Below are 18,431 nucleotides of genomic sequence, written 5' to 3'. Positions count from 1 at the left end.
TCCAGTCCCAAAAGGGCATCTCTCTATCACTCCTCCATTGGAGCAGCTAGCCAGGCTCAATCACTCAACCTCCATATTCCTCAGTTGTCATCAGACCCAGATGACTATGTTTCTCAAGCCCTAGGGGACATCCTGAAAGTGGTCCATTGCAGCCCCTTTCCCAAAGGTAGATGTGAGAAGTGGACGTCTATCAGTCCTCCACTTTGGGAGTAGGGTGGTGAGACATATAACCCACAGCATCCTCATCTCCCCACTTCCCTGGTGGCTCAGTGGTAAAGAACCTGCCTGCCAATGCAGGAGACACAGGCGACACAGGTTTGATCCCTGGGTTGGGATGATCCCCTGGAGAAAGATATGGCCACCCAGTATTTTTGCCTGAGAGATTCCATGAACAGAGGAGCCTGGCAGGCTACAGTCTATGGGGTCGCAAAGAGTCAGACACGACTTAGCAACTAAACAACAACAATAAAATCCTCCTCTCCCATTTTTTTTTTCTTGGCCCCTTTTTCAGGCTGGAGGCAAGGAGTCTACCAAAGGTAGCAAAACTAGTTTTCAAAATTCCCTTTCAAGTCTTGCAAGATGGGCTGGAGCTTCACTCTGGAATGTGGTGTCTATTGTCTAAACTCGGTGAAACTGGTACCAGTTTTAACCTCCTGTTACACTTGATACCAAAGTCTGATGGTTTATACTATCCTGGGGTTACTTCAGAATCTTTGTATTGCTCTTCTTGTGGCTACTGTCTTAAAAACAGAGCTTTCCTTAACTGTGTGAACATTCTCATGATCTATCACGTGCTACACAGTCTTATCTTAAGGACAAGAAGAGGGACGATTGTGTTGCACCTCATGTGCGGATTAGGTCCCAAAGTGAGGACACAGGTAACAACCACATATATCAGACTTACATTTAAAGTCCCTAGGAAGGCCCATTTACCGTTTCTCAATCTGCCACACCCAGCTGCTGGTGTTTCTTCTTGTGTTAGGGTATGAGCCCTTTCTTCAACTGAAACGGTAGGCTTATATTTAGGGGCCACGTTGTGTCAAAATAGGTGTATGCATGTGCATGTGTGTGACCGTCTGCCTGTGTCTGCATACTACTTTGTAGGTGTGTCTTCAAACTTTAGAATTATTCCAAGTGAGCAAGACAGTAATACTACAAGGGGAACTGAAATCAAATGAGAAAACACTTGGTGTAGGGGACTTCACCAGAGAAGGCGATTGCGCCCCACTCCAGTACTCTTGCCTGGAAAATCCCATGGGCAGAGGAGCCTGGTGGGCTGCAGTCCATGGGGTCGCGAAGAGTCAGGCACAACTGAACGACTTCACTTTCACCTTTTACTTTCTTGCATTGGAGAAGGAAATGGCAACCCACTCCAGTGTTCTTTCCTGGCGGAGCCTGGTGGGCTGCCGTCTATGGGGTCACACAGAGTCAGACACAACTGAAGCAACTTAGCAGCAGCAGCAATACTCACTTCACACTCACTCTGGGGCTTTTTCCTTGTTGAAGAGGGGAGGATAAAAGTAGTTGCAGGAACAATGCACAGGTGATGCAACCCTCTGTGTCCAGCACGGTAGTCATGTGATGTGTGTGATATGGCTGTACACACACGCAGTCCCCATGGGCACAGTGCGGTGACAGTCAACTTAAACAATGGCCTTCTTAGTGCTCGCTGTTCTGGGTATGTTGTGCAACCACCATGGTCTCAGAGGAGACTTGCCTAGTTTTAGGTCCCCTGCCTGGACTCTGCTTGCTTCTCCTCCCTCCTGGGGAACATCTGCTCCAGTGCCTCCCCCATCTCCACCAATCTGTGCTCTCGTGACCTGTGTCCCTTGTAAGGATCCAGACAGGCATCTCACGTTTGTCTCCAGGTCGTCTCTTGTGCAACCTGTCCCAACATTGCCTGGGACATGAGCTCATATCAGAAGGCCATTCTTTATAGATATCGCATATTCTCCAACCCGGGATTGGGAAGAAGGATGATGCATATAATCATCATAAGCCATCCACACAGGGACAGACAGATTATATTCTGTTTCTGATTTGCCACCGAAGGACAGCAGTAAAATGGAGGGATTGCGTGTGTGCGTGCATGTGCGCATGCTCAGCCATGTCTGACTCTTTGTGACCCCAAGGGACTGTAGCCCATTAGGCTCCTCAGTCCGTGGGATTTTCCAGGCAAGAATACTCTACCTTCCTCCAAATTAGCTTCAAAGGTTGGGGCCAAACACCAAAAATGAGTTGCTTATTTTCCTTAGCAGTTAGTTTTGAAACTGACATCCATGAATCTTCTAAACTTATTCATCTCAACTACCTATTGGGGAATCAAGTTTCATAAACTTACTTCTTAATGTATTAGAAAATAAGTCTTTTTCTAAGGAGTATCCTTGGTGAATTCCAAAGATTACTGAAAAACATTATCTCCCTAAAAGTATGCTTTGGAATGTTTATACTTTGATCATATCCCTTTTTGTCCTTACCTTTCCAGACAGAAAATTCCTAAACCTAGCAGCCCTCTCACATATGTTATCCCTTTAACTGTACAATTTAAAAAAGAGAGAGTGGGAGAGAGAGAACACTCAAATGAAAGTCAGATATGACTTCGATTTCATTTTCATCTCTTGGTAATCATTTAACTACAAGCAAGCTATTTATCTGGCTTGGGCCTCAGTTTCCTCTTCTGTTACATGATACTGTAATCTGTAATCCCGTGTGTCCTACAGAGAGATAATGTGAGGCCTGATGACTGCCTGTTTATATACTAAACTGTCTGTTATAAAGCACAAATTCAGCCAAACTCATTTAACCCACATTATCAGATTTTTATGATAATAATAAAAAATAATAATGATGATCCTATAGCATCACAATAGAGTAAAAGTCTCTGAGTCATAAAAGATTATATTCAATATCATTTTATTGCTGAATATTTTTATTACATTCTAATTAACTAGAAGGCTTCCCAGGTGGCTCAGTGGTAAAGAATCTGCCTGCTAAGCAGAAGATACAAGTTTGATCCCGGGGTCAGGAAGATCCCCTGGAGAAGGAAATGGCAACCCACTCCAGATTCTTTCCTGGGAAATCCCATGGACAGAGGAGTCTGGCGGGCTACATAGTGCATAAGGTCACAAAAGAATTGGACATGACTCAGTGATTAAAATACAACAAAAGTTAACTAGACCATGGTCAGCCTTATGTAACCTCAACCAAGGAAAATAATTGACTTGACCTAATGTGTAGGTCCCAGGTGGCTCAGTCGGTAAAGAATCTGCCTGCAATGTGGAGACCTGGGTTCAATCCTTGGTTCGATTCCTGGATTGGAAAGATCCCCTGGAGGAGGGCATGGCAACCCACTCCAGTATTCTTGCCTGGAGAACCCCAATTGACAGAGAAGCCTGGTGGGCTACGGTTCATTGGGTCACAAAGAGTCGGACACGTCTGAGAGACTAAGCACACAATGTGTAGGTCATTACTTAATCTATTCATTAAATATTTACCAAGCACCTCCCATGTGCCAACAACTGTGCCAAGAAATGGAAATTCAGTGATGAGGTACTAAGCATACTAGATATTCAGATTTACAGTTGGTGAAATGCTTTGTAACTTTTAGAATACAAGCCAAATGTTGCCTTGTGGTTGACTGCTACTGTTACCACTGTTTTATTACCTTTAGTGGAGTGATCCTGAGAATTTCACCAATAGACTTGCGTGCATGAGCTTTGTGACAGCTCTCTGACCATCTCAGGCTTTTCCATCTCCTGGGTCTAGGTTACTTTCTGCCTGGTTGGGGTTACCAGAAGGCTGATCTCTGCAGAGAGGAAGTGTTGTTGTATGTGACCATGTGAATATGTATCTCCATTCTAAACGCCACCTTTGTGTTTTAGGCTTATGGCTGGCTACATGAAGACACAGGACCAGAATCTGACCCAGTTGTAGTCGTGAGGTTTCTAGGAACCACAGACTTGAGTACTGATCTTAAGTCTCTCCTTCTAAGTGTTTGTGAACAGTTGGCCGTGAACTACCGGTGCCTGGTTCAGAGCTACCCTAAGAAGATCCATGACCTCCGTGACTTATTCATAAACCTTTTGAATGAGTCTTCATTGCAGAGACCTCTCGTGGTCATATTTGATGCCCTGGAGCAGCTCTCAGAAAGCGACGAGGCCCGGAAGCTCTGGTGGCTTCCCGTGCACCTTCCCCGCTTCGTCCGGATCGTCCTCTCCACACTGCCCAACAAACATGGGATCCTGCAGAAACTGAGGTGCCTTATCCACGAAGAAGACAACTATATCGAGCTGATTCCCCGGGACAGGAAGATGTGCAGCCAGGTGCTCAAACACCAGCTGCTGCGGGTCAAAAGGAAGGTCACGTCAGGCCAGCAGATTTACGTGAACAACGCCTTCTCCAAGTGCACGCTGCCCATGTTTGTGAACCTGACCTTCAGGGAAGTGAGACACTGGCGATCTCACAGAGACGTCGACGAGTCCTCCCTCTGTGTCACCGTGCATGAAAGCATAGAGCAGCTCTTCTGGTCCCTGGAGCGAAAGTGTGGGCAGAAACTCGTCTCTCGGGCTCTCGGTTACATCACCATGGCCAAAAGGGGTTTGAGTGAGATGGAGCTGGAGGACGTGCTGGCCCTGGACAACAGTGTGATGAATGAGCTCAATGAGAACACCAGGCCCAGCAATCCCCTGAGGGTACCTTATCTGTACATCGCAAAGCTCAAGGAGGGGCTCAGTGGATACCTAATTGAGAGACATGTGAAGAATGTCACTCTGCTGGTCTGGGCCAATAGACACCTGCAGCTCATAGCCCAGAAGCTGTATCTGCAGGACAAGAGCGACCTGCATGAAATGCACACCATACTGGCAGACTACTTTCTGGGAGTCTGGTCAGGGGGCAGGAGGAAAGCTTTCTGCCTGGAAGACCCCTACCTGAACGGCTGCCTTGACTTGGAGAGCAGAAGCCTGCTGGAGGAGGAGAGACACTTCATGGAGCAGGCTTCCTTCGACAGGCAGGCCCCAGACCAGCCCTGGGTCTTTCAGTGCAATCCACTTGAGCCTGACATCTTTTTTGTCAACCATCGGAAAATGTGTGAGCTGCTGTACCACCTGACAAGGTGTGGGAAGACTGACGACCTGCTCTATGGCATCATCATGAACTTCAGCTGGCTTTACACCATGATCAAGATCGGCCAGTTCGACAAAGTGCTCGCGGACATTGAGCTGGCTTACATCTACTCGCAGGAGAAGGAGCTGAAGTTCCTGGCGAGCACCCTCCGCAGCATCAAAACCAAGGTCGTTGCGTTCCCCGGCTCCCTCTCCGCAGAGCTTCAGCAGAGGCTGCTGCCCGTTGTGAGCTCCCTGCCCAAACTTAGACACCTTCTCTTAGAATGTGACAAAGATGGGCCCAAATACTGCTCCATTGTGCCATTACACTCATCCATGGATGTGACCTACAGCCCAGAGCGACTTCCCTTGTCATCTAGTCACCTGCATGTCACCGAGATTCTGCCCACCTGTAACCCCAGTACAGTCCTCACGGCTTTAGAAAATGGTTCCATCAGCACTTGGGATGTGGAAACGCGTCAACTACTCAGGCAAATTACAACAGCCCAATCTGTCATCCTGGGCATGAAACTCACCAATGATGAAAAATATCTCGTGGTGGCAACAACAAATAACACCCTGCTGGTTTATGACAATGTAAATTCTTGCCTCCTGTCTGAAGTAGAAATCAAAGGGACCAAGCATGGAAGTGGCTCCACCTACATCAATGGATTTACACTGTCCGTCAAACATGCTCTGGCCTGGCTCGAAGCCAGCAAAGATGTCACTGTCATTGATCTGCTCTATGGATGGCCCCTTTACCAGTTCCACTGCTGGTACGAAGTGACCTGCGTCCAGTGCTCACTAGATGGTGTGTATGCCTTCTGTGGACAGTACCTGAACACCACCACCATCTTTCATCTAGGGAGTGGAGAAAAGTTATGTACAGTGACATCTGAATTTTCAGGTGGGTTTGTGAAGTTCCTTCTTATCTTGGACACGGCTCAGGAAATGGTAATGGTAGACAGTGAGGGCAGCCTTTCTGTTTGGAACACAGAGGACATCTCCAACCCCCAGCTGACTGATGACTTTGACTGTCGCAGGGAAGACAGTGAGGTGGTCAGCATTGAACTTTCAGAGGACCAAAGTGCGGTTCTTATCTGTAAGGCCCTCAGCATCGAGCTCCTAGACACTGGCCTGTGGAAGGTGGCGGAAAAGTTCAGAGCAAAGCACAATGAACGCTTTATATCAGCTGTGCTGTCCAAGAACGGAGACTGCATCATTGCGACAATGGAAAACACCTCCGCTGTGTTCTTCTGGAGGCGGGACACGGGGCAGTGTATGGCGAGCTTACAGGAAATCTCAGGTACCATAGTCAAGTTGGTGAAATCCAGTCACCACAACATGCTGCTATCTTTATCCACCAGTGGTGTTCTTTCCATCTGGGACATAGATATAATCACAGCTATGTCCAACATAGATAAGACTGGAAAACCCATCCAAAGTCTGGTGTTACCTGCTCGCGGGGAGATCATTTACTCCCTCGATGGCTCGGATTGTGTTCACAAGTGGAACTTCAGCAGCGGGTTCCTTGAAGCAGTGTTCAAGCACGAAGGAACGGTTGAACACTGCGTGCTGACGTCCTCTGGAGACGTCATGGTGACGTCGGATGATAAGAGCAGCCAGTACGTCTGGCACACCAGCAGTGGTGAAAACCTCTTTCGAATTAATGGGCAGAGAATCTCTCAGCTGCTGATTACACACAATGACCAGTTTGTGGTCTCTCTCTGTGAGGAAAATGCCTCCAGGGTTTGGAGACTGGCCACGGGCCACAGGGTGTGCAACATCCTGACCAGTCTGCAGAATGCCTTCATCACCTCTGCGAACACTTTCGTGGTGGGCATGACCAAAAGCAAGGTGCTGGCGGTCAGTCTTTGGACAGGAAGCATCACCAAGAAGTTCTGCTGTGAAGACGGCACCACCATTGTGAATTTTAAATTGATTCCTGACTGCCCGGATATCATCGTGTTTATCACGTCGGCTGAGACGGTTAATATCTGGAGTCTGACAGAAGAAGTCATCTGCCGCCGTGTGCAACTTCCAAACAACTTCCTGAAAAACCTAGAGGATTTTGAAATCTCTCCCAATGGAAAGCTAGGCATTATTTCCAGGGGAGATGAGAATATCAACGTGCTGGATTTACACAGCGGCAAATTACGGGTGGTGCATGCCTCGGGGGTCATCTGGAGGCAGAGGTTGTCTCGAGACGGTCGCTACCTGGTATACATTTGTTTCAGAAACGGGGAAGAAGAGGATGAAAATGGTGTGATATCCAGTTTGATTGTCATGAGACTGGCCGATGGCAAAAATATCGGTGCTTGTTCCCTTTACAAAACACCAACTTTCCTTGCCCTCTCCCAGCGGCACCTGAACATCATTGTGGGTTTTGACGATGGCAGCATAGGGATATACACCGTGGTGGACCGTGTAGATGCTGCACTGAAAATTAAAATCGCCACTTCAAACAGCAGACAAATTTTCAACAACGCGACACAGATATCCAGGCCAAAGTGTAATAGTTACTGTTTTAAAGTGTCTGTGGATTGTCTATGGAGAGAGTCGACTGAGGTTTTTGCAAGAGACAGTCCCATCACCGTGAGTGACTCCTCAGAACCCAACGAGTCAACACCCTCCAAGAAACACAACTCCTGCTACGAGCGGGTGTGCTCTGCCCTGGAATCCAGGGGCCACAGCTATGCCCCTGACAACTAACAAAATGTTTTTCCTGCTCAGCAGAACTACATCATACACACATAAAAGGAAAAAAAAAAGTACCTTCTGTATCCCAAATGATACACATTCATTCTTAAAAGACAGGAAAGATGCTGGAGTTCCAGTATTAATTATTGCCGTTCTCATACATTGAGACAATCCCCTGGAGAAGGGAATGGCAACCCACTCCAGTATTCTTGCCTAGAGAAAACCATGGGCAGAGGAGCCTGGCAGGCTACAGTCCATGAGGTCACAAAGAGTCAGACACGACTGAGCAACTAACACACACACATGAAATGTACAGAAATGTGAAATGATTTGTAAAGTCGGTCTTTTTGACAAAGTTTACCCAAGAATGAAGTCTTGACAGAATTTCTAGAAATCATATTTACATGGCTATATCAGCTGAAAGGTAGAGAGTAGTTTTTAAATTAACTGGACTGGAAGAAGCAGCTTAACTCATCCCATTGTCCAGATGAGAGAGGTTAGAGCTACACACAGACCATCTGGACTGGAGTTAGTCCTACAGCAACAGGTTGAAATTGTGAACACGAACTGCTGTTGGACTTCAAATGATTGTGGATAACTAAACACAGCCTTAATCTCTCCTTACATTTTTACGATCCTGACAACTGTGTCAATCCAGTCTGCAGATGGAAGGTCTAAAGGTGCAAAATAATGTAACAAAAATGCCCAGAGGTACTCCCAGTTTCCCAAGAGAAAGGATGTGAGGTATGAGGCCACAGACTGGACTGGGGCAAGAGCTGCCTCCCGCTATTACAGGGCTACTGAACACACACAGTCGGTCTTCATTACAACTGCATGCAAGGGTTTCTGTATCATGGAACACACAATTTTTAAACTATTTTCTGGGCTGCAAAGGAACACATTTAATATGAAACCACAATCTTTTCGTGCCATTTTGAAATGCCTGTTTGTGCTGGGTGTAAAAATGTTACAGAAAGGGCATTATAAACGTGGTCAAAACACCTGTTCATTTCTATCATTGTACCAACAAAAGGCTGTGCTATAGAAGTTGGTTGTGTGGAAGCATAAATTATTTCCTAAATCCCTGCAGTAAATCTTATTAGAAGGAAAGCTTTCTCGACATGCCATCTGTGGAATACTGACGACATTTGCCTTACTTACTCTCATTCTTCTTCTTTCCTGTGTAAAACGCAGATAGCTGACCAAATACTCTGGGACAAACTGAATATGCCTGTCTTCGTGCTAAAATATTGCATAAATCTTAACAGTGTCCAAAGGCTCTTTCCTGTCCTGTTTGTAAGCACTTTCTTACTTCTATACACTATATGTATCCTCCTTTATCCGTTATCCTTTCTGCCTGAGGATTCTCTGGAGTCTTTTATAGTCTTAGCCATTTCAAAGCAGAAGCTATGAAATTGGTATTCAATGTTTTTTAAAAACTACTTCTCCTGTTTAAAAGAAAATATTACATCCCAGTAGGGGAACATGATTTTTCCCTTCCATATCCCCCTCATGGCATGTCCTTGGATGACTTTCCAATGGTGATCAGTAGTAGTGGTTTGGTTTGAAAGGGACCATGGTGTCTTGAGAAGACAGAAAAATGAACAAGGCACTGACTTTCGGCCAGCTCTGCCTTGAACTCATCTATAGACAGATCTTTAACGTCCCAAATGTATTGTTTTCTTAAACTGCAAGAATAAAGGTAGTGATAGATCCTCTATTGACCTCACAGAGATGTGGGGGAGAAATGTGAGAAAAAAGGACAGCTACATCCTAATTGTTAATGCTAATGGCAGAAACAAATGATCTAACCCACAGGGAATCCAATATAGCTGTATTTCACTTTGGAAAGCAGTTTGACACATAAGCATACAGAGATGAGGTTCAGATAGGAAACACCCCAGTGAAAAGATTTTTTTCCAGTAAGTTCCTCCTCGTCTAGCTACCAACCAGGGAGGTGGTAGCCCAGAGAAGTTTCAGCCCACGTACAGATTACCTGGAGTTGATTGTATGAGTCAATGCTTTTTTTTCTTTTAGCTCTTTGGAGGTAACACATTCTTATTCCTGTCATTATCAGTTGGACCTCCATGCTACACCTTTCTAAGAAGTAAATGCCTAGATGGATTCAATGTAGTGTGAATGTTCTATGTAACAGCTAATAGAGTTTTAACAAGTGACTTGAATGATTTTTCCTAACTTGTTTGCAACTGATAGCTCATATTGAATGTTTTTATGTAAACTTTGTATTGTTGGGAAGAATTACCCAATCAGAGATTTATATTTTCATAAATGTTACATTTAGTTAAATTTTGTTACAGAGTTGTTACACTAGAAAATTATTGCAGTCTTCAAAAAAGGTATAGTCTTGTGTATGTATTGTTTGTATGAATAAAGGATAAACTACTTAGATTTGCATGGTGTTTGTTTTTCTCCCCCAACTTTAGCAGGTTCAGTTCAATATCTTCAATAATAATAATAATTGTTTATGCTTACTGAGTGCTTACTGTACATGAGACACTTTTTGGAGCTTTGCATGTTCTAAGCCATGTAATCTTCACAACAGCCTTATGAAGTAGGCACTGGAAACATTCCAAAGGTACAGGTGAAGAAACCTAAAAACAGAGGTCCAGAGGGAATCGCTGAACAGGATTTCAGCACATCATCAATTTCTTTTTGTTAGCTTCTCACAGCACATAAAAATAAAGCATTGAGTATCTAGCAGACACTTATTAATAATAACCTAGAAGAATATTCTCTAATTTCCAGATTAGAGACCAGACTAGGCTCTGAAGTTTACTGGAGGTCTTTGCAAACTCCCAGAATTTTCAGGTATAACCATAACCACAATAGTTGAGGCATTCATTCAGCAAATATTCACTTGGGTATGCATTCTGCCACGATGACAAATTTGAGTAAAATAGTTTATACCTTCTTTGATTTCAGTCTTAATAGGAAAACAGGAAGCAAGTACTATGTGTAGTACATCAAATTCAGTTCTCAGAGAAAATGTAGAGGAGTGGATCATTATTTGCATAAGACTATTTAATATACATGAAGTTTGCTGTTTATATAAATATCTTCCCTCCTAGGAGCAAGAATACAACAAACACTGTACTTGCTATGTCCAAGATATTATGTTATGCTTAGGATGATTTAAAAATTAGTCATGCACACCTCTGCCCTCCAGAATCCTATAATCTAAGGGAGGTGCAACTAAATTACATATAAGACAGACTATGATTTAAAAAAAAAAAAAAGTTGTTAAACGTGAAAGCCAGGTGCTAAGGATACACTGCAGCTGCTGCTGCTGCTAAGTCACTTCAGTCGTGTCCAACTCTGTGCGACCCCATAGACGGCAGCCCACCAGGCTCCGCCATCCCTGGGATTCTCCAGGCAAGAACACTGGAGTGGGTTGCCATTTCCTTCTCCAATGCATGAAAGTGAAAAGTGAAAGTGAGGTCACTCAGTCGTATCCGACTTTTCGCGACCCCATGGACTGCAGCCCACCAGGCTCCTCCATCCTTGGGGTTTTCCAGGCAAGAGTACTGGAGTGGGGTGCTACTGCAAAGGAACAAATAAATCCAGTTCAGTTCAGTCGCTCAGTCGTGTCCGACTCTTTGCAACCCCATGAATTGCAGCACGCCAGGCCTCCCTGTCCATCACCAACTCCCGGAGTTCACTCAAACTCACGTCCATGGAGTCAGTGATGCCATCTAGCCATCTCATCCTCTGTAGTTCCCTTTTCCTCCTGCCCCAACTGGGGATCAAAAAGGATGGCCAAAAGCAGGCAACAGAGAGCAGGGGCTTCAAGGATAAGCAGCACTTAGCTGTCAGAATGTCAGAATGACACTTCAGATGGAGGAAGCTGCCTGAGCAAAATCAGGGAGAGCCAAAGTATCTCCCAAGTACTTAGATGACTTTAAATGCTACATGGGGATTTTAAATTTTATCTGGTAATCGATGTGTGCTAAGTCACTTCAGTTGTGTCTGACTTTTTGCGACGCTATGGACTGTAGCCCACCAGGCTCCTCTGTCCATGGGATTCTCCAGGCAAGAATATTGGAGTGGATTGCCATGTCCTCCTCCAGGGGATCTTCCCCACCCAGGAATCAAACCTGTGTCTCCTGTGTCTCCTGCATTGCAGGTGGATTCTTTATCACTGAGCCACTGGGGAAGCCCATAATAACCTATAGGGAATCATTAAAAAGTTTTTGAGAAGGGGAATAGTCTGGTTGAAATGGTATTTTAGAATGCCTGGGGCAATACTATGTCAGCTGAATTAGTGCTGAAAGAGACCATAAGCTGAGAGACCAGTAAAGAGACTGTTGCAAAGGTCTGATATAGAAAGCATAAGAACTTGATCTTAGGGCAGTGGCAATGAACTTGCTAAGAGGAGTGACTTCAGGACATCACTGATAGAGAAGACAGTGATAGAGGTTGGTGATGAAAAAGAAGGAAAATTCTAATTCCAGTTCCAACCAAAATTGAGTGAAGAGTAGAGTTACAAATGTAAATGAATAGGTTAGGAGATGAAAATGAGGGAAATAATCAAGTTGGACCAAGAGAGTTTAAAGGTTAAGACATCCATGCAGGCAATTGGAAATATATCCATCAAATGGATAAAACTGAGCTAAAAATATAGAATCTAACCAGTAATCTCTCAAAAGTCTAAAATGCTAAGTATGGCCCTTGCTTGATTATAACAAAAGCCAATAATATGCTATGTTAAGTCACTTCAGTCGAGTTAGATTCTTTTCGACCCCATGGACTGTAGCCCTCCAGGCTCTTCTGTCCATGGGATTTCCCAGACAAGAATACTGGAGAGGTTGCCATTTCCTTCTCCAAGGGATCTTTCCAACCCAGGGATCGAACCCACATCTCCTGCATTGCTGGAGTCTCCTTCATTGCAGGCGACCCCATAGACGGCAGCCCACCAGGCTCCCCCATCCCTGGGATTCTCCAGGCAAGAACACTGGAGTGGGTTGCCATTTCCTTCTCCAATGCATGAAAGTGAAAAGTGAAAGCGAGGTTGCTCAGTCATGTCCAACTCTTTGAGACCCCATGGACTGTAGCCTCCCAGGCTCCTCCATCCCTGGGATTTTCCAGGCAAGAGTATTGGAGCGGGGTGCCATTTCATTCTCCAAAGCCAATACTATAGCCTTTTAAAAAGTCTGTCTCTTCTTTTGTTTAGAGCTATGTTGACAAATATTTGATGGGAAAGATTGGAGACACAGACGTAGAGAACCGACTTGTGGACACAATGGGGGAAGGAGAGGATAGGACAAATTGAGAAAGTAGTACTGCCATATATACAGTGGCATGTGTAAAATAGATAACTAGTGGGAAGCTGCTGTGTAACACAGGGAACCCAGCCTGGTGCTCTGTGACAACCCAGAGGGGTGGGATGGGAGGGGGCAGGAAGGCTCAAGAGGCAGGGAATATATGCATAATTATGACTGAACCACCATAACACTGTAAAGCAATTATCCTCCAATAAAAAAAAATGCATATCCACTCAAATTATTGGGTTGGCCAAAAAGTTTGTTTAGGTTCTGCAAGCTGTTATGGGAAACCTGAATGAATTTTTTGACCAACCCAATAGCTTTCTTAGCTTCCATGACTTAGCATCAGAGAACAATTATATGCCAATGAAAACATAAACACACCTTAAAAACTAAGTGAATCATGGTGTTTCATTCCCATATGCATGAAGAAACCATAGGCTTTTCTTCATATTTTTTTATGAGAGGCCCCTCTGAGCTCCATTCTGCATTCCATGTGATCTGCATTAACTACAGATTACACATTGTACGGACACATCAGAGGGCTTGAGTTAGTGTATCAACATGACAAGCTGGTATCAACATGATAAACTGGTAACTTGAGGTTAACACCACTATCTGTGGTTTATACTATCCCCCCATCCTTTAATAGATGAGGGTAACCCAGCCAGCAGCTTGATCAGACTGAGGGCAGTGGTGCCTCGTTTGTTAAAACACATATTTTTTCACCCTCCCTGACCCCATGCATCCATATCTCTAGGATGGAGCCCAAGAATCTGCAGTTTTACTAAATTCCCCCAGATGATGCCGATTCTGCTAGTCCGGGAAACATAACTTTAAAACCCAAGATAAACACCCAAGTCTTTTTGGTCAAAATAACCAACTAAAACTTACCATCATCCTGTGAACATGTTTAAAGCATGGGTTAGAAATTGGATAAGATGGTTCTTTACGGGAACAAAGTGTTTTATCAGAGAGTAATGTAAAACAGCATACACGTGTGCTAAGTCCCTTCAGTCGTGTCTGACTCTTTGCGACCCCATGGACTGTAGCCTGCCAGGCTCCTCTGTCCATGGGATTCTCCAGGAGAGAATACTGGAGTGGGTTGCCATTTCCTCCTCCAGGGGAACTTCCCAATCCAGGGGTGGAATCAGTGTTTCCTATGTCTCCTGCCATTGGCATGCAGGCCCTTCACCACTCGCGCCCCCTGGGAAGCCCCAAACAGTATGTAACATCCCTAATCTATCATTTTAAAACATGCAGCCACTACATAAGTGGAATGATTCAAAAAAGGAGTTTTCCCCATAAAGTGTGACAAACGTTGTCATGTAAATAGCGCTGGAATCACTGGAGTGGACAGATTACATCTTTAAATGGCATCCTGCCCTGTTGCTTCTCCAGCCTACTGTTTCACGCTGACGCTCTCTAAATGAACGAATGAAGGGCAAAGAGAGAAAAGGACAAGCTAGGTGGCGCCCTTGCTTAACAGATTTCCCTGTTAAGGCCAACACCGACGCACTTTGGCGCACAGGTGAAAAGAATCTCCAACACTTAAGTACTATTTTAGGGTAAATCAACCCTAAGTGTATGGATGGCTACAAGCTCAGGCTTGGAGCTCAGGATGGTAGACGGAGTGTGGCAGCCGAGGTTCCAGTACCCCAGGAACAGAGAGGCAAAGTGGGGGACAAGGGGAGCATGACTTCGTTGAACTCCCACCGCGGTCTCCAGGGCGCCGGCGAGGCTATGCAACTTCCCAGGGAATTCTCATCCTGGTAGCGTCTGCGCTCTTTCCCAGAATATTTATCCCTTAAAGGCAGGCGACAGTGCGTACGCCAGGCACGCACTTGCCAGAACGGGGGAGAAAACAAAACCACAAGTTCACGGGAAGAAGGGGGGATACATCAGTTTGCCAGGGAGTGCACTTATGTATCTCCCCACTTACGTCCCGTATCTTAGGAAGCTCCCCTCTCCCCGCAGCAGGACGGTAAAGTAGGCATCAAAAAGTTTCCCCGAGCGAGCGGGCGGCTGGCATGCAGCCTGAGGGTCGACGATCAGAAGCCAAGCTCCGGGATTTTCTGCTTGGGTGCGCCCCGCAGGCCAGCCTGGGTTCCGGGGCGGGGGTGTGGGGTGTCGGTAGTCGGGCTCTGGGAGCCCTCTGGAGCGGCGCGGGCAGCGCAGGTAAAGGGTTACGCGGGCCCTGGAGGCTCGCCCACCGGCCAGGCCACGTGACGCGCGGGCCCAATGACGGCGCCGGGGCGGCAGCTGCGAGCGCCGCGGGTCCGGGCGGCACTGAGCAGCCGGCGTTTCCCAGCGCGGCCGCCTGAGGCCGGCGAAGCCATGGGCGCCAGGACCCCGCCGCCGCCGCCGCAGCCCCAGGTAGGGACCGTCTCCCGCCCCGCGCTCTCCGCCCCGCCACGGGCAGCACCAGAGCTTGACTTCTGCCGGGCTCGGCTTTGTGGCTTAATTGCCTCCACTTCTCTCGCCGGGTATTTTTACGTCTTTATTTCCTTTTGCCATGAGGGAAAAAGTGGGGGGTGGGAGTGAGGCAATTAATTCTTAATTTGATTGCTTTGGAAAGGTCAGGTCATTCAAGAAAAGGCTCTGAGAGGCAAAATGCAGAATGGGGTGAGGTGGGGGGACTTTTACTAACTCCCCCAAACTGAACACCAAGACAGCTTACAAAGCTTGGCATCTAATTGGTGTGCGAAACACTTTTGTGTTTAAATCTCTAATTAATGAACTTTCAAGAGTGCCTGAGAACTTGCATTGGAAAACCTGCAAAAGATTTCCCACTATTTCTAAGAACCCCGTCCTTCCCCCATTTTTAAGCATCTGAGTGTTTTTTTTCTTTTAAGGAAAACGCAAATGGACGGTGACCGCCGCTGTTTCTTTGAAATGTCCTTGAGTCCCAGGATTTTGCTCCTTCAGGGGTGCTAGCGCCCTGGGTGGCGATGAGTAGGGGTGGAAGAGAGGGGGGCAGTGCTAGGAAACAACGCGTGTTGAAGGCGGGTCCCAGGTGCAAACGGTTAAATGGTCACACATGGTTTGCTGAATATTTAATAATTAGGCAAATATCTCCCAGGTCAGTTACTTGGGTCTCAGTGACCTTGGGAGTCCAGATGAGGTGAGATTTTCATAAACCACCACTGAACGAATTTTCCAAAGATATAAGACAAAAATCTTTTTTTTCCCCTCAAGCCCTACAATTAACCTTAAAAACAAAACAAAAACTCCCTCTAGAAATTTAGTACATCTTATTTTCCATTGTGGTATAGATGTTTGTTTGCCCAGTGAATTTAGAGGAAGTCAGTGTTCCATGAGGTGGTTCAAATTATTGAAGAATAGGATGATTATTTTCTTTCTGTCAATATCAGAGAGACTTACTGATGGCACTTCTCACCATGGCTTGTGAATGTTCCTGGGTGGTTGTAAACAGGCTATTTAAGAAACGTTTGAGAGTTGAATGAGAAAGAAGGGGAAAGTTGTCGCTTCTTTTAAAGACGGTAGATTCTGTTATTTGCCGGTTATTCCCCCACTGAATCCTCAAGTTGACACTGTTTTAAGGAGACATGTTAATGTCTTCTAAGGCTAAGCGCTCAGGTCTTTGGGACAGCCTAACAGTCATGAGGCAGACCACTGAAACAATTACAAGGCTCTGAAGGTCAAGTAAAGTTCTGGGGTAGTTTGTATTTCACTAAAGTGTGAAGAGTTAGTTATAGGAAACTGCGTTGACCACAGAGGTGAAATGGAGCAGACACTGACAGAGGCGGGGTTCTGCTGCTTTTTCTTCTTGGCTCAATCTGTGCCCATCATGATCTTGTTCTTTGATTCAGCAAGTATGCAATAAGCACCTATCTCATGGCATCTGACCCTGGGGTGTGGTTCTCAAAGGTTCTGAAGATTTAGATGTGTAATGACATCTACAGATTAAGTTGGCCAGTCTTAACTAGATTCTAAAGAGCTTTTACATATCTGGAATTTAAAACAAAACAGTAGCTTGAGTATCAACTAAATATGTTCATTAGCCTAGGAATGGAACAGTCCCTCTAACTTCCCACCTAGTCCCTGTCTGAACCTGGAAACAACCCAGCTAAGCTCTGGCCCGAATCCAGCATCTGCCCAAGGGCAGAGCAGGGGCTACCCTCCTTGCTCCAGGAACTGCTCTGCCCTTGATGCCCTGGGAGCCCATTGATTGTGCTTCCAGGAATGGACTTCAATTTCCAAATAGTTAAATACCAATTCTTAGTAGCTGACTTTCCTCCACCTGGACTGTCAGATTCCCCTAGTTCTACAGTTTTTTTTTAGTAACTCAGAATCAGAATCTTGAACTCTTTTCGGCTCTTCGGAAAACAGAACCTAGCTCCCTTTTCTCTCTCTCTCTCTTTGAGGGTATTGCATTGAGACTTTCCAGGTGGCACTAGTGGTAAAGAACCCACCTGCCAATACAGGAGGCATAAGAGACACGCGGGTTTGATTCCTGGGTTGGGAAGATTCCCTGGAGAAGGGCATGGCAGCCCACTCCAGTGTTCTTGCCTGGAGAATTCCATGGACAGAGGGGCCTGGCGGGCTACAGTCCATGGGATAGCAAAGAGTTGGACATGACTGAAGTGACTTAGAATGCATATACAGCACGCATTTTGATTACTGGTGGCAGATAGACTTACTGGGTATCTAGAAAAGAGGAATTAATAGATTCATCCTCAGGCAGACCTGAGCTGTCACCCATCTGCCAGTCAGACGGGTCATCCTGTTACAGTCTCATAGTCTGGTTATTACCTGAATGCTATTTAAGAAAATAAAATGAAAATGAAATCTTCTATCTACTCTCCCCTTTCTAATCTGAGAAAATCATGGTCCCAAAGAGATTGGAATCTTCAAGACGAACACATATCACCAAAATGACCCTACCCTAAAGTATACTTGCAACACACCCATCAGGTGAATGTGTATCTTCAAGCAAAGACTTAAATACCTCAAATACTAACTCAGTGTTATCAAGCATCTTCGAAAAGACTCTTCTGAGCTGCAGTGAATAGTATTAACATAAGGCAAAGGGTATCATGTCTCACATTTTCCCAAGGGCAGTAAAACTCCATATACAAACAGCTCTCAAAAATTGAATGAAACCCCAACCTGGTCTTGAAGACAGCATATTTGTAGACACTCGACCAAGTACTAGGAATACAGTCCTTGCCTTCAGGGGTCTTTCAGTCTTCAGAAAAGCCATTAGAGGATTTTAAGCTGAGCAGATCTGTATTTGAGAAAGTTCACTTCCGCTACAGTGAGAATGAAATGGGGAAGATACAAGCAAGGTGGGTGCTGAGAAAAATCCCACCAGAGGAGAGGG

At 45.5% G+C, this 18,431-nt stretch overlaps 2 protein-coding genes and 1 long non-coding RNA gene across 4 annotated transcripts in view; 2 read left to right on the top strand and 1 right to left on the bottom strand.

The window, feature by feature from the left end:
• Positions 1-10,211, top strand: part of NWD2 (NACHT and WD repeat domain containing 2) — a 251,527-nt gene extending 241,316 nt beyond the window's left edge. For both annotated transcript variants that reach the window (XM_044946002.2, XM_025290187.3), the window contains one exon: positions 3,882-10,211. In XM_044946002.2, coding sequence (XP_044801937.2) covers positions 3,882-7,814 — 3,933 coding nt within the window. In that variant the 3' untranslated portion in view covers positions 7,815-10,211. The remainder of the gene's footprint in view (positions 1-3,881) is intronic.
• LOC123334437 lies at positions 7,454-15,015 on the bottom strand. The gene is made up of 3 exons (XR_006552291.2): positions 13,979-15,015; positions 10,296-10,414; positions 7,454-7,541 (listed from the first exon to the last, which is right to left on the bottom strand). It is a non-coding gene; the product is annotated as an uncharacterized LOC123334437 (long non-coding RNA).
• A 294-nt stretch (positions 15,016-15,309) lies between these two features.
• Positions 15,310-18,431, top strand: part of C7H4orf19 (chromosome 7 C4orf19 homolog) — an 84,739-nt gene continuing 81,617 nt past the window's right edge. Inside the window, exon 1 of the mRNA XM_006041150.4 lies at positions 15,310-15,460. The gene's annotated coding sequence lies outside the window, so the exon portion shown is untranslated. The remainder of the gene's footprint in view (positions 15,461-18,431) is intronic.

This window comes from Bubalus bubalis, chromosome 7, assembly GCF_019923935.1.
Source record: "Bubalus bubalis isolate 160015118507 breed Murrah chromosome 7, NDDB_SH_1, whole genome shotgun sequence".
NCBI classification, from domain to species: domain Eukaryota; kingdom Metazoa; phylum Chordata; class Mammalia; order Artiodactyla; family Bovidae; genus Bubalus; species Bubalus bubalis.
The sequence above is the reverse complement of the archived record's forward strand: the minus strand, read 5'-3'. Positions and strand labels throughout refer to the sequence as shown.